The sequence below is a fragment of the Rhinolophus sinicus genome, chromosome 10 (genome assembly GCF_057876585.1).
Source record: "Rhinolophus sinicus isolate RSI-liver-muscle chromosome 10, RSI-T2T, whole genome shotgun sequence".
In the NCBI taxonomy this organism is placed as follows: domain Eukaryota; kingdom Metazoa; phylum Chordata; class Mammalia; order Chiroptera; family Rhinolophidae; genus Rhinolophus; species Rhinolophus sinicus.
This window is the reverse complement of record NC_142510.1, coordinates 10,429,752-10,445,478: the sequence shown is the minus strand read 5'-3', so window position 1 is coordinate 10,445,478 and position 15,727 is coordinate 10,429,752. Positions and strand designations below refer to the sequence as shown.

Genomic DNA, 15,727 nt, shown 5'->3' with positions numbered 1-15,727 from the left:
AGCCAGCCAGTGTATGATGTTTTGTTATAGCAGCCAGAGCACACTAATGCAGACGCCTTAGGCGTCCGTCTCCTTTACCCATGTGTTAAACACTTGGTCTCTTGCATGAGCAACCTATACTTTCAAAGAGCAAAAAAATAGCCGAAGAATGTGGTGTCAGCCCTCTCTGCCCATCAGCCTTACTCCTTTCTAAGGAACTTCATCATTCCAGCAGAGCATTGAATTTATTCGAGTGGAGGGAAATAGGATGTTTTTCTTAAATCTGTGTCACCTGGCTGTGGAATCAGCCCCACCGCGCTAAGAAGGAGGCATTAACTACATCCAAAGCTGTGTGATTAACTTATTTGTTTGCCTACAGAGCTCAAATGAAAAAGCAGGAAGCTGAGTGAATCTACACAAGCCCCGTTTTGAAGCAGGATTGCGAGCAAACCCGAGACGTGGGTTTTAATTCACATTCCCTGGGCTTACCATTATTATTATTTTTAATGGAAAATAACTTTGCACAATCTTGCTCCATTTTAAATGGAGAATGTGCAATATTGTCTAACGCGGGGTATGAAGGTGATTTAGTATGCATGATTTTCTCCCCCACCCCCGACCCCTTTCTTTAGTTCTTTGTACACATTCAATATAGTTACATTTTTGCTTAGAACATATATATTTTCCCCCTGAACTTTTCTCGATTGCTTTTTTATCAGGTTTACAAATCAAATCAAATAGGTATATTGCAGAGCTCTGTGATATTATTTTCTGAGCTTATAGTACAATGTATTGAATTATGCCAGTCTGTGCTCTGCTCCCACCATTGTCTGCCGATAGAGAGACAGGAACTGTGGACCCTGTAAATTCACTTGGCGTCCAGCATTACTGGCTAAATCAAGACCGCTATTCAGGCTGCGAGAAGAGATGGAGCAAAGTGTTCGTTACACAAATCAATTTGGTCCAAAGTCCATCGCGGTGCATACTCAGCCATCGCTCACATAATATTGTCAACTTAATCAAATAATGCCTGGAAGACATTCACAAGCTTTTCTCCCTGAGAAATAACTTGATTGGTGGAGGAGGGAGAAGCAGCTGGTTATTCAAAAGTACACTTTTTATTTATCACTATGAAGAGCGTTGTGCATGGAGGAGAGGAAGCCTGTAGGAGAGGGAAGATGTTGAATATTCAATAGGCTGACTTGGGGGGAAATTGTGCCACGTTAGCATTGCCTCTTGAGTGTTGTGTTTCGATACCTGGATGGCAGCCTTGGGGATGCTTGTGGACAAAGAAGCTGGACCCAGGGAGGTGTCCTGGAATGCTGCAAGAAAGATTCTCTGGGGCCTGTTGCGTGCTGCAGTCACGGGCTTCAAAATGCATTTCGGTGTGGTGTTTGTCTTTGGGATATTCACAGTCGAGTGGGACAGAGAGATAAGTAAACTGATGAAAAAAAAAATCTGTGGTTAATGAGGGTTCAACAGAGGGAAACGTGGGGCTCTGGGAGCTCCAAGGAGGCATCTGAAGCAACCTGATTTGGTTTGCTTTGTCACAGAGCGTATCCCTCCGTTTCCAGTCAAGACCTAGAGCAAATGCAGTTAGGTCAGAGGATCTTTACTCTGTAAGAGTACTCTGCATTTGCCTTGTAAAGCTGGGCTGTGTGGACTTTCCAAAGCATCTTCACCTTGACCTGGAGAGGCTGTTGGAGACTGAAAATAATCCAGGGTATGGAGTTACATATCCTAGGTTCACTCCTGGCTCTGCCATCGTTTTGCTGTGTGACTTTGAACAGGACACACAACCTCTCTGAGCCTCGGTTTTCCAAATTGTTATGGTGATTCAGTGGGATAAGGTGTGAAAACCACCTACGAAGATGCCTGGCTCAGAGTCGGACCTCAGCACACTTTTATTTTTAGTCCCCTGTCCCAGACGCTTCATCCAGTTCCACACTTGGCTTCCAAGGTACCAGTAGACGGTAGTATTCAGCATCAGGTATTTCAGCTCAGAATTGGGGAAAGGCACATGCCCTTCCACTGCAGTCCCGGGGGCCATGGATGTCTCTGCATCCATCAGGGAGTTTGTGAACTTCCTGAAATTCTACGCAAAATTCAGGTGTATATGCATTTTCCGCCAGGCCAATATAAAGGGGTTTTCCGGGTCATAGCTATTTCTGTAGGCTCTGGATAAAATTTCTTTCTTGCCTTTTATGGCTCCTAGAGTCTGCCCACATTCTTTGACTCATGGTCCCCTTCCTCCAACTTGGAAGCCAGCAGTGGAGGGTTGTGTTCTTCTTCTGTCACAGCCCTCTGACACGGGCTGTTCTGCTTCCACTTGTAAGGACCCTTCTGACTGCACTGAGCCTCCTAGATAATCCAGGAGCCTCTCCCTCTTTCAAGGTCAGCTGATGAGCGACCTTCATTCCATCTGCAACCTTAATTTCCCTTTGTCGTGCACTAACATTCACAGGTTCCAAGCGTTAGAATCTTACCGTTGTTAAGGGGCCATTATTCTGCCAGCGGGAGGTGCCTTTAGAGCCCCTGACATGTGGCTGGTGTGAATATGAGTTTGATTCAACTTTAATTTAAAACTAAACATGGATACTTAATTTGGTTATTAGAAACATTTCAGGCATGTTTTGAAACGCTTGGATATTCAGCTGTCAGTTTTTCAAAGCCTAAGTATAGATATAAATATCAAGTATTTCCAGTGAAAATGTAATGTTCATATTGAGATGCTGAGCCTTAAGTGCAAGTTGACAATAAGATTTCGAAGGTTTAGTACCAAAAAAAATGTAAAATATCATTTACGTTGATTACATATTGACATAGTATTTTGGATAAATTGGATTCACGCAAGCATATTCTTAAAATTTACTTCTCCTTTTTCCTTTTTTTGAAATGTGGCTTCTAGCAATTTTAAAATTGCATACATGTCTCCCATTTTATTTTGTCAGATGGGGCTGGCTGCTCTAAAGTGCTTGATCACCACCCTTGAACTGTATCTAGTGCTGTGTTATGAATACGCGTGTGTTTCATTTCCATCATGTAGGGGAGGAAAAATAAGTTTACCTCTACCCTTTTAGGTTCTTAGCTGAGATGCCCCCTGGAAAAGAGAAAAACTACAGAAGTTTAGTAACATATATACCTCCTGTATACATGGGAGATACCGAGGAAAACAGAGTAACTCCCGAACTGGCCCAGGCCACCACCTTAAATGCCATCTCCAGCTAAAGACAACAGATGTTAGGGATAGGCCAGTGATGGGAGGTTGCCAGGAAGAGCATAGTAAACAACGGTAAGGTTGTTATGAAGACTTGAGTCAGGCTTTTGACATTGATAAGCGTTTCTTGTGATTTAGGGTCCTATTCTCTTCTGGTACACAGAGGGAGACACCCTTACAAATGGACATATCCTTTATAAATGTAAATATCTCTTACAAAAAGAGTCACTTTTACTCTGTTGTCAGAGCTTCTCCTGTGTCTGCTGTTTCTCAGAAATAATCACCTCAAAATAATCCTTATGCCAAAGAGGCATGTTTGGGGGCGGCGTAATTTGCTACCTGCCGTCAAATATAATTTGATACAGTTCTTGTTTTATTTCTAACGGCTGCCCTCACCCTGCCTCCCCACACACGCAACGCTGTGCTTCCAAATCTCTCATTTCTCTCTGAATTTTGACTCCTGCTGACAAATTCCCCACATTTTACTCCTCCATCCTTATGATTGTCATGGGCAGAGCTGTCAGCCACCTGGAACCCCAGATACCTCTGTTATGGAAATATTTTATCCCGTCTTGCCGCGGAGGAGACTGAAACGCAGAAGGGTTTCAGGAGCTGAATGTTGGAACTGGAGTAGAACTCAGAGATCCAGCTACAAAATCCCTTGCGTGTGTGTCCACTCCTGGGTCCCCAGTCACCCCCAGAAGTTGGCACGCGTGCAAACTCAACATCGTCTAGACAGGCTGAGAGGAAGGAAGCCTGGGAAGGGGTCAGAATCTGAAAGGTGTCTGCTTCCACACAAATATGCGTATGCTCTCCAACAGTCATCTCTGGATTGGTCGATCTCAAAATCCAATTTCACCAGGATTAGCCTTGGGTTGCTGAGAGCGATTCATTGAATTAGGAATGATTATAGCAGAGGGAGCCCCACGGTTCTTTATTAAGGTCTTGGTGGAAGCCCTAAGTGATCTTCAGGAGATTAAAGTGCCAGTAGTGTTTTCTTAACATTTATAACTTACGCCGATATCTGGGGAGTTTGTTTATTAGGAAAACTTGTGCGGCACACAGCCTACCACCCATTAGGGCTTCCGAACAGGGCCAGAGCACAGGCTGGCTTTGCCACCCTAATGAGCTTCTTTGGGAAACTCTGCCAAGCGCCGCCTGGAAACCCACCTCTCGAGGTTAATGGACTTTCCCTCCATGGAGGGTCCTGCCACCTTTCCTGTGTGATGGGGAGGCTGCATCTGAGACTTTTCCACATTCTTGGGCCTGAGAAATAAAGAACAAAAGCTGGTGGTTATCGATACTGTTAATAATAATAACAATAACTCTAATGCCCCCCTCCATTTCTGCATAGGACTTAACTGTCGCAAAGACTTGGATGCCATTGTCCCCCTAAAGAGTCCAGGACCGATGCACACTTACCATTTTATACCTGTGCAAACTAAGACCCAGAGACATGCGGTTAGCAGCCATGCAGCTCACTCATAGCAAAAGCAAGTCTGTTCATTTATGTGCCACAGGTATTTACTGAGAACTTACTCTAGGTCAGCAGATTCAATTGGTGCAATTTTGCCCTCCCCCAGAAAAAAATATTCTGGGGGACATTTGAACCTCAGAATGTTTTTGTTTGTCCCAACTCAGGAGTAGACCATTGGCATCTCGTGAGTGGAGGCCAGGGGTGTTTCTGAACAGCCTACAGTGCACAGGACACCCCACACCAAAGGGTTAACCAGCCCGTGACGTCAATTGCTCTGTCATCGATCTCTGCTCTGGGGGGGGAGGGGCGGGGGCAGGGATAAAACAGTGAACCATTCCACAGCTTCTGTGCTCCTGGAGTTTATGTTCTGGTGGAAAAGACACGCTACACACATGAACAGAAGCATGCAATAGAAAGGGAAGAAGTGGAACGTGCCATGGAAAAAAATCAATGGACAAGGGCAGATGGGGCCAGTGACGGCTTCTCTGATGGGTGATGACGTCTGGGCAGAGACCTGATCTCTCACCTCCTTATCTCCCCAACCTTGTTACGAGGTACATTTCCAATTCACCTGGGCCCCAAATGACGTTAGAGCCAAAATGACTTTTAAAAATCAGACCCCGAGTCAATCAAGAGTTCTTCCTTCAGCACTTAAGTTGCACTAAGCCTTGGCATGTACCAACCTTGGGGGAAGGCAACTAGAAAGCTGGTCGTCCCTGCCTTTCAGAAATACACATTCTAGATGTAAGATCCTGAGATTTGTCACACTGTTTTATTTTTGTCCTTAAAAATTTCACTCTGTGTCTTTGCCATAAGCTTCAATGAACTTTTCGGGGATACTGCCACAGTTGAGGGTTAGGGACACTGCAGACACGTGCTTGTCCTTAGAGAACGTTGGCTGCTTTGGGGGACTGGTGGGGGCCTTCTCAGCCCGGCGTCCTTGCATCAGGGGCAGATGCAGAAAGGCAGTCCGTGAGCTGGGGCTGCTGAAGGGAAGACACAAGTCTGTCTGTTTTGGGAACTCATTATAAAGTGACCAGTGTGACAGACGGGAGCCCGGGGCAGCTCTGGCAGGCATGGACGTTGTCCCCTCTCCAGACCTCGTTTGAGGCGAACCCTTTTGAGAGCCTCATTCATGCTGCCTGGAGTGGTAGGAAATGCATTCGCTCCTTGGTAACAGTTCCACATTCTACTTGTGTGTGCGGTTTGTTTGTTTGTTTGTTTGTTTGTAGTGGGTTTGATGGTGGCTTTCAAAAAAAAATAGGTCCATGTCCTGACCTTCATAAACCTGTGAATGAGATCTTATTCGGAAGAAGGGTCTTTGCAGATGTGATGAAGTTAGGGAACCCAAGACGAGATCATGCTAGATTTAGGGTCATCTGAATCCAATGGCTAATGTCCTCTGAAGAAGAAGGCGGCAGAGGGAGATTTGAATTTCAGATGCACAGAGGGAAGAAGACCAAATGAACATGGAGACAGAGACTGGAGCTGCAGTCAAGAGGTCAGCAGGAGCAGGAAGAGACAAGGAGGGATTGGCTCCCAGGGCCTCCAGAGGGGGCGTGGCCCTGATGGCATCTTCTTTGTAGATTTCTGCGCCCTCCACACACACGAGAGAATACATTTCTGTTGCATTAAGCCACCAAGTTTGCAGTCATTTTTTTGGAGACTAATACAGGGACATAAAACACAGACGTGTTCTGATTGGTTTCCCTGAAAGTTCCCAGAAAAGGGGAAAGAGAAAGGTTACACCCCAATATATTCAATAAGAGAGTCAGTAAGGGTCACGCCTCCAGGTCTGACCCTGTAAGTGCTTGAGGCTCGGTAGTAGCTGTTTTGTTCACCTCCATTCTCATTTGGTCCTCACCACAATCTCATCCCTTGTGTTACATCACACCGTATACACAGGGATTCTCAGTCTAAAGAAAACCTTTTTTTTTTTTCTGTTTTTCTTTCCCAACCTCTGGATCCTGACATCCTTGCCTTTCCATTTACCCACCGTGTCTGAAACACTTTGGGTGTATTTTTTATTTCATGAGTTATGTTTAAAAATTACTTTTAACACACAGGTATTCCGACATAGCGATTTATGGGCGTTTGTATATATGTCCACGCTACAAAATGATTAATTGAGCGTTGTATGTTTTTATCAAAGGAAACAACACAAAGATTTCTCCCAAGTCCTGTTTGACTAAAGATGATTAATTTTAATTTTCACATGAGCGGCGTAATGCTATTAATCATTTAATATGTTTAATCATAATCTCTGTAATTCCTAATTAGGTTTATTAAGCTGAAACATCCAGCAGTTATGCACAAATCCAAATCTAAGTTTGCTTCTTTGTGTGAGAAGGAACGTGTTGTAATTTGCATTTGAACAGCAACTTCTAACAGGAGGGAAACTTAGACCGGAAGCTGGGGTCTCCGTTGCTGCTTCTGCAAACTTAAAGGACTAAGACCCCAGCCCTCTGAAGAGTGACAGTCCTGGGGTTCAAGGTCATTTATGTCTCCTGGCCATGGAACCAAATCTCATATTATCAACAGAGAGAACGCAGTTCCTGTCTCTTTGGGTCTCAATGTTGTAATAATGTTCTTCCACGATCCCTGGAAGGTAGTGAGTTGACCATTCACTCTTTCGTTCTTTAGTTTATTCACACACTTGTCCTCCATTCACCCATTCAGTCAGTGAGTCAGCCAGCCATTGAACAGGCATTTGTCATTTGTCCGCCATGGCTGAGCCTGTGCCACGTGCTGGTCATGTCACATCCTGCTAGGATCCTTAAGTGGCTCCTTATACCTTATAGGATGAAATTTATACTCTTGCTGTGCACACAGGGTCCTTCATGATCCAACCCTGGCTGGCCTCTGCCCTGCGCTCTCCCACCTTCCTTCACACATGCCCCTTCCGACCAGGGACAGCAAGGTCCACATATATGCCCCCGAGTCCAGAACATGCTCTCACCTCTCTGCATCTTTGCCCATGCTTTCCCGCCTGCTGGTACTGCATCAACCCTCTTCCCATCTTCTCTTAGACCCCGTCTAAAGATGTAACCCGCAGAACTGGCAAGCCTTGTGGAACCCCCAACTGTGCTGTGTGTCCCTTGTTTCAGTTTACTCAGCTCTCTGTGATTCGCTCTCATCTCAGCACTTTACAGTATACGCACATATTACAATTGTCTTTTTCTAATTGGTTATCTTCCACTAAACTTGGAACTGCCTGCCTGTGATTTGGACTAACTTCTGTGTCCAGTGGATAGTAGATGTGTTTCATAAGCAAAGGAGAACGTTTCTTTCATTTGTCCTGCGAAAGGCTTCTTACACTTCTCTTTTGACATGTAAAAAAATTCATCCGTCTAAAACATGTGTCACATTTCGGTTGTTGACTGCGTACCATGTGCCAAGCACTCTGCCGAGTTACTGTGTTATTGTGTTCAGCCCTCACAGGTCCTTAGAAGGGATGCACTGTTATTATTGTTCATTTTCCAAACTAGAAAACTATCACCACCCTCCTTATTCACTCCAATGGCATAAACAAAATGTGCCAACAGCAGGAGGTCTTGACCTCAAAATGCAATTCGAGGTGTGTGAGGATGGAGAATGCAAATGAAATCTGCCAGTTAATGCAAGTGTTGACGAGAAACTCACTAATTATGCCCATATTATTTTGGCATATATATATATACTTTTTTTTCACTTTGTAAGATTGTCTTTATTATTTTACACCTGGCTGCCTGCATTGATAGTTTTGTCCCAGTTATATGCTTCTAAATTGCTTATAGGGAGGTGAGGACGATTCCTTGCTCATAAATTGGATGTGCTTCCGCAGAGATTTTCCATTTGGTTTCAGAGAAGGGGGTATCTTATGTGGATGGTATCTACTGCCCTCTGGCGGCAGTACGTGCTAATTGCAGGGAAAGTGTCTAGATGGGGAGCATCTCTGAAATGTTGAAACTCTGGGACTGAGAGTACGGGAATGGGCTACAATGATGCCAAATGTAACGGTGACTTTTCTCCTCGTTCCTGCCTCTATATGGATGTCAGTATAATAGCATGTTATCCAGGCTTTTATTTGGAAGGAACAGGGTGGAGGCAGGGTAATGAGTTATGCTAATAATGTAACATTGTGTACACCAACTTATTGTAACCCAACGTTCTGCAATGATGGAGATACTCTGTATCTGCTTCTTCAATATGGAAGGCACTGGCCACATGTGGCTACCCAGCACTTGAAATGTGGCTTGTCATGGGGGCGGGGCGGCAACTGCAATCGGGCAGCACGGTCTGCACAATCCAGAAACAAAAAAGTTCAGACCAGAACAAAATTTAAGTCCACCAGATGGTTATTTGTATGGCAGAATACCAAACAGCCTTCTCTAACGTGTTACTGGATTTACCAATATTTTATCTGCACAGCCTCAGCAATTATGTGGGCGTATTTTAAGATTTTTGAACACCCTCTTCTACCTCTATGAGTCATATTCCTTTCTTGATCAGGTTTTCTCCGATTGCCCTTAAAACTGCGCGCCCAGCACCAACGAGCCCATTCCTTGCTTTGTTTTCTCCATGGTGTTCATTTCCTGTGCCAGCTCCACGTGGATTTTTTAACAAGTTTGTTGCCTGTGTTCTCCCAAGAGAATTACGCTCCCTGGGGGCAGAATTCTTTGTCTGCTTGTTCACGGCTGAATCCAGATGCATGATGGGCACTGATGTTCAATGAATGTTTGTTGAATGAATGAATGAATGAATGAATGAATGAATGAATGAATGAATGACTTAGCAGCTCCTTTCCGTTCTGACATTTTCCTACCACACAGGGGAGGCAAAAGCACTTTGGAAAAGAGTACTGGGATCCACTCAGAACCTCTTCTCTTTGCTCTCGCTTTTTTAGCAGACAGATGACGCAGCGCCGACGGATGGCCAGGCCCAGACACAACCTTCTGAAAACACAGAAAACAAGTCCCAGCCCAAGCGGCTGCATGTCTCCAACATCCCCTTCCGGTTCCGGGATCCGGACCTCCGACAAATGTTTGGCGTAAGTACCACCTTTCTCCTCCGCAACGCCCACTCTGGGATGCCCAGAGTCCTTCCCTCCGTGTAAGTTTTTGGTATTTATAATTCAAAGGTGAGATGTTTCATAAGAGGGGAAAGGGATGTTAGACTCTATTTTATGGGTATGTTATAGCTAGGATCTCTCGATGATTTTAGTATAAATTTCTTTGTACATGTCCACCGTTTTGCTGAACGGTCTCCTAATTAGGAACTGGAATGTCACATGGAAAATGAACTCCTAGATACACACACTGTTGAAACAAGCCCATTGATGATACCAGATTGAGTGGCTCAGGACCCTATGTCATGGCTTCAATAAACATTATGCGTCATCTTTGTTCTCTCTATTGCAACTGCCAAATTATCATGACATATCCCTGCATCCTTACTCTTTCCCAGGCACTGGGCATGTAGATGTCAGCTGCAGCTGTAGAGAATAAGCAGTTCAGCATAAAGGCTTCATTAAAAAAACTAGAGGTGTCTGTGTCTTACTTGCATCCTGATACACATTGTCTTGGAGTTGGTGAGATGGACTGACAGGTCCTTTTGTGAGGTGATGCGCCTCAAATGACCATTGTGACACGCGGAGTGAGCTGGAAGCCCCACGAACCCAGAGACAATAAATGATAGAGTTGCTCCTTCATGGGACATCCTGTCCTGGTCCTTTTTCTGGACGATATCTGCACTACCCTCCTTGGGAAGGGATGACTGTTTCATTTCTTTGGGCTCAGCTCCACCAGACGACAAAGCTGTGATAGATTTGGAGATCGTTTATGTTTGCAAATGTCTGTCGGTGACATCCGGCGTTGGTGTGACATAGCTGTGAGTCCATGAACAGAGAGGTATCCTTAACGTGTGACTCCGAGTAAAAAGTTGGCTGCCTGGAGATTCTTCTTGTAAGAGTTTTTGGACAGAGGCAAATATGACAACAGGAGTAAGAAAAAGCCCAACTTTCATGCCGAGTTCTGGGCAGAGTAGCTCTCATTCCCCTGATGAAAAGGGGTGCTCTGGTTCATCGCTCTGTGATTGTGGGGTTTGCTTGCACCTTTTATTTCTTTAACATGCATGATGTTTATCGAGGATGCATCTCACACAAAAGCAGAACAAGCGTCCTAATACTTAAGATACCCAGACTTGAATCCTGACATTTCAGAGGAAAAGGTCAGCTTCATGCACTTTCATCCCTCTCATTTGGTAATAACCTTGAGTTGAGCCCTCTAGCTCTTGCCGAGCAGAGTTACCCTCGGGCACTTTCAGGTCAAAGATGACTTTGAAAAGTGCAGAGCATTCAAAGTTAAAGTAGAGGTCAAGTGTGCGTAAAGCAGTGAGACCAGGATTGAGTGATGGACAGCCAGAGGAATTAGATTCCTTTTGCCACAGCCGCTTAGGAAGACATCTTGCTTTTCGGTCCCTCTTGACTCATCAAGTGTCCCTGGGATGTTGACTTTGAATTTGGCCCTTGTAATGATCGTCTGCCGCTCTTTTATGGTGTCACTCATTGCAGCATACCCCAGTGCCCACCCCTGAGGGTACTCTATCCTTCCTGGTCTTCTGAGTTATCTTGAAAGTTGCCGGACAGCTACACTGCTAAGGTGGCGAGGCATTCAAAATAGTCACAGCAAGAACTCCTAAAGAAGGGACCCTATGTGCATGAATATCTGAGCCTCAACTCTTACAGGCATAAGGCAGGTGGCACAGAGCAAAATCTTGCCAAAAGACTGATTGTACGACCAGTTGTCAAACCTTGATCAGCATCTGTTGGCTTCAGAGCCATTTTTTTATAAAAGTCAGAATTGTCAAGCAACTCACAAGAAGTCAACTGACAAGATGATGGATACACTTACTATCTATGAATTAAGAAAACACAGCATACAAGTATTCAGTAACACTAAAATTAATTCTGTGTATCACCACAGCATCTGTATTCATTTAGGAAAGTATACAAGGTGTTTTTGTGGATTTCATCTATAAAAATTTGGGGGCACATATGAATTCCTGAGCTCTGCAATAACTCTGAGGCCTCCTTGGCTTACAACCATCATTCTGAAGAAACGGAATTTTAACAGTTAAAACAAAAAAGAAAAGTCTAGTTTTCCTGGCCAGACGTCATTGGTGGCAAGCCCATTAGCTTCCCACCCTCCAGTTGAGAGAATTAAGCATGGTTTCCTCTTTCAGGTCAGAGTTACTCAAAGAAATTACATTTTAATCCCAATCAGGTATTTTCCAAGTGATTTGGATACCAGCTATCGTCTGTCCTTTTGGTGCTGTATTTTTCCTTTGTCCCTTCTCTTTGGCAGAAGCTACGATGAGGGGGGTTACAGAGAAGAACCCTCATACAGCGCTGTGTGCTTTTCTTTTTTGTCTCTGGTTAAATATGGCCGTGAGACTTTCAAACTGAAAACATAACAAGACGAAAAACCAGCTTCCTTTCTCAAACTGCCTACACCCTGGCAGTGTTCATAACAACCTCTGTAACCGGTAATAATTCAATCAGGAAGTCTGCGATCTCTGCAGGCCTAATGGTTACCATACAATAGGTGCCACATACTGTCTCCCTAATTTGTGGCTTCGGTATTTCTTCGTTGCAATTCTGGTTGTCTTTCTTCCACCGCGCACTTCGTTTTCTTTCCATTCTCCTCTTTTGGAGGCATTTGCTTCCGGTTTTGTCATTCAGTCTTCTAACTCATTATAGATTTTCTTTTCGTTTTTTCTTTTAAGATGGAACATTTCTTGATTAAGAAGTTGTGTGGCCACAGTGTCCAAAGCAGAAGGCAGAGTCTTTTTCAAACCCCTTTTTGGGTGTGAGTGAAGGGATTTAATATATGATCAGAGGCATTGGTTCTGGGTGTTTCACTGGAAGGAACATTGATCCTGCCCTGGCTACTTCCTTCTTGAGCTCTGTCTTCATTTTGGAGATCACCCAAGAGCCTGTGCTTCCTTAATATTGAGTTCTTGAGGATCCCATTAAAGGAATGTATGGATTTCCACCAAATTAATGACAATATTTTGCTCTTGAACACAAAGCTTAACTTAACCTAATGTTCAAAATGGAAGCATTTCTGGGTTTGGGGCGAGAGAGGTGGTTATAATACATCCAGACCATTGATGCAACATATTCTATCATAGGACTGTTTTTCAAAACAGCTGCTCAGTGAGTACCAGGTTGCAAATTTGCACAGTACCCTTGATGTCACAGCCTTGCTTTTGTTATCAAACTACAGATGCTCTGGGATGACCGGTTAGCTCAGTTGGTTAGAGCGCGGTGCTAATAACACCAAGGTTTGCCGGTTCGATCCCCGCATGAGCCACTGTGAGTTGTGCCCTCCTCAAAAAAAAAAAAAAAAATACAGACACTCTGAGCATGAATGCGATCTACTTAAATCTGTCTTTATAGTCACCAAAAAACAGATCACATGACTTTTAGAACATACAAAAGAAGTTCCCATGGTCACCTTTGTGGTAATAAAATGGAGATATCTCTACCTCCGTGTTAACACCATAGTTCCATCTACCATGATGTTATAAGTAGTGTAGCCATTTTTGGGGGTGTGGCATGTGTCTCCTATTTCTACATTCTCACCATGAAGCGGACCCCCAAGAAAGCTTAGCCTCTCTGTACACTCTTTGAACTAATCTTTACTTTCATGTTTCGTGCTGTATCTATTGAGCATCTCTCACAGTTTTGCAGAGAAATATTATTCGATCTGAGGAGGTCTAAGATATGCCTGGTATGTATTTGCCCACGTGAGTGCATATACGTTTCCAGATTTTGTTTTTGATACAGCCAGTGAGACACCTTGGGCGGGTTCCGAATTGTTGTTGAATGCCGCTGAACATTGGTGTTGAGCAAACAAATGCTAGTTATGTCTGCGAATGAGTTGTGTCTATTTAAATTGAAAATGTGCCAGCTGTGTTTACATCATTAGCACCAAACTTCCCAATTAAACTGTTGATACTATAAATATAGTACACAACTGTCTTAGAAGTGGGGCTTGCATCAGCATTCTTCTTACAGCTCGTTTCCTTGGCTTTGAGAATCATCAGCCCATTGGCAGCTGCCAAAGAGGCAAACATTTGAGACCATTTCAGGGCATATGGTGTCATTGTTTCATTTAGGGAAAGACACATGCTAAGATTACTTTTTGATTGTTTCTGTCTCAACCAGATCTTATTTTAAAGGAAGTGTTTTTTGTGTGTTGACTGCTCACAGAATGTTCCATAGATGACATTTGCTTCATGGTTTTGGAAGAAGTCCTTTTCAAGCTTCTCTATCCATAAATATGCATGCTTTCAAGCTCTTCAGCCTGAAATAAATATGATAGCATCTGTGTGGACTGACTCTTCTAAGGTTGCATCAAACTTACTGCTTCTGAGGAGCTCACAAAGCTGGAGCTATGAAATTTAGTTCACCTTTCAATGGCAAAGATCCTTTGTTTCCCAAATCTGAAAGTTTTCCTCTTCTATTTTTAATGATTTTTCTCTGCCCAAATCTAGGGCACTGAAAATACTCTGTAGAAGGATGACGTTCTCTTGTCTGAAAGACGATTTGAGTGTCCACAAATTGCAGGGTGAGTGAGTTGTATGTTTCTCGGTATTTCCATTGTGCAGGCAGACCGCGTTTTATGGCCCTTCTCTTTACTGCACTTGACAGATAACGACATTTTTTACAAAGTGAAGGTAAGACCCCCACCCCCAGCAGCAAAAAGATTACGCCTAGCTGAAGACTCCAATGATGGTTAGCATTTTTTAGCAATGAGGTAATTTTTTAAAGCGTATACATTCGTTTTTAGACACTGTGCTATTAGATGCTTACTAGACTACACACTAGTGTGAGCACAACTTTTATAAGCACTGGGAAACCAAAGAATACGTGTGATTTGCGTTGTTGTGCTAATTTGCTTCATTGCCATGGTCTGGAACCGAACCCGCAGTATCTCCAAGGTCTGCCTGTGCATGCTAGCAGTGTAGTCCTTCCCTCTCCTCTCCTTGCTGAAACTTCCCTTGTTGGCTACTTCCTGTCCTTCTGCTTCTCTGGGAAGTAGAGAAGCACTTGCGCTTAACAACAACAAACATCGCAATCTGTAATCCCCTTGGTGGGACCATATTCTGAGCCCAGGGCCTATTTCAGTGACACAGGATCCTATAAGCTTTTGGGTTCCTTTTTCTCATCGTCAGAACTACTTTTATTTCAAGAGCAATTTATATTACACGCGCGTATGCATATGTTTGTCTGTCTTTCCAGGAAAGGTGGATTTATTTGCGTATTCCAAAGGATAGCCTCTGTATGTTCCAAATAATTCTTTTCTTGAATCTTCGTCAAACCCTCTTGACATTTACTATCAGGGCCTCCCACCGTTCGATGACTGAAGCTCATTGGTCAGACAAGTTGCCCTCAATCGTCTGTGTTCAAATCGTGCCTTTTCTGTCACCAGTACCTTCCTCCCAACCACTCTTTCAGGGCATGTGGTGCCCACTCAGGGGAGAGAGATAGAATATAGACTCCCCTGAGGTAACAAAGGATGCAGTAAAAGTCCAGGCTGCAGAAGCAAGTGGAACAACAGTACAGCTCAAAGGAAAGGAAGAAAAAGGATGGAAACATTACTGTACGTTGTTCTGTTTATTTTTTTAATCACTAGCTTGAGCATTTGCTGTCATTCTACATCAGGGTAAAATTTTCATCTTATTTTTCCCTGGACCATGTCACATACTTTCACACCACCTTTCCCCATCTGTATTAAAGTAGAACAGACCACATTCAAAAATTGCCCACTCTATTTTATGTGATCCGAGAAAACTGGCAGTATTCCAGAGTCAGGAGAAAGGATTTTGGATTATTAGATGCTTCTAGTGTCAGGGTCCCTGCTCCCTGTACTTAAGTGTGGCTCAAGAATTGCTTAATATCCTTTCACACGAGGCCTACCCGTTTTAGCAAATAAAAAAACCCACAAGATACAATAGTTGAATGTGAATTTTAGGTAGCAAATACTGTACTAAGTATAACTATGTCC

General features: G+C 43.7%; 1 protein-coding gene across 48 annotated transcripts in view; it reads left to right on the top strand.

Moving 5' to 3' along the window:
- The window catches only part of RBFOX1 (RNA binding fox-1 homolog 1), a 2,003,336-nt gene that overhangs the window by 1,860,511 nt on the left and 127,098 nt on the right, over positions 1-15,727 (top strand). For 46 of the 48 annotated variants that reach the window (XR_016022576.1, XR_016022577.1, XM_074323048.2 and 43 more), the window contains one exon: positions 9,559-9,702. Coding sequence is in view for 46 of the 48 variants with exons in the window: in XM_074323048.2 (XP_074179149.2) it covers positions 9,559-9,702 (144 nt within the window). In the remaining 2 variants the exon portion in view is untranslated. The remainder of the gene's footprint in view (positions 1-9,558; positions 9,703-15,727) is intronic. The other 2 variants (XM_074323028.2, XM_074323070.2) reach the window with 1 other exon arrangement.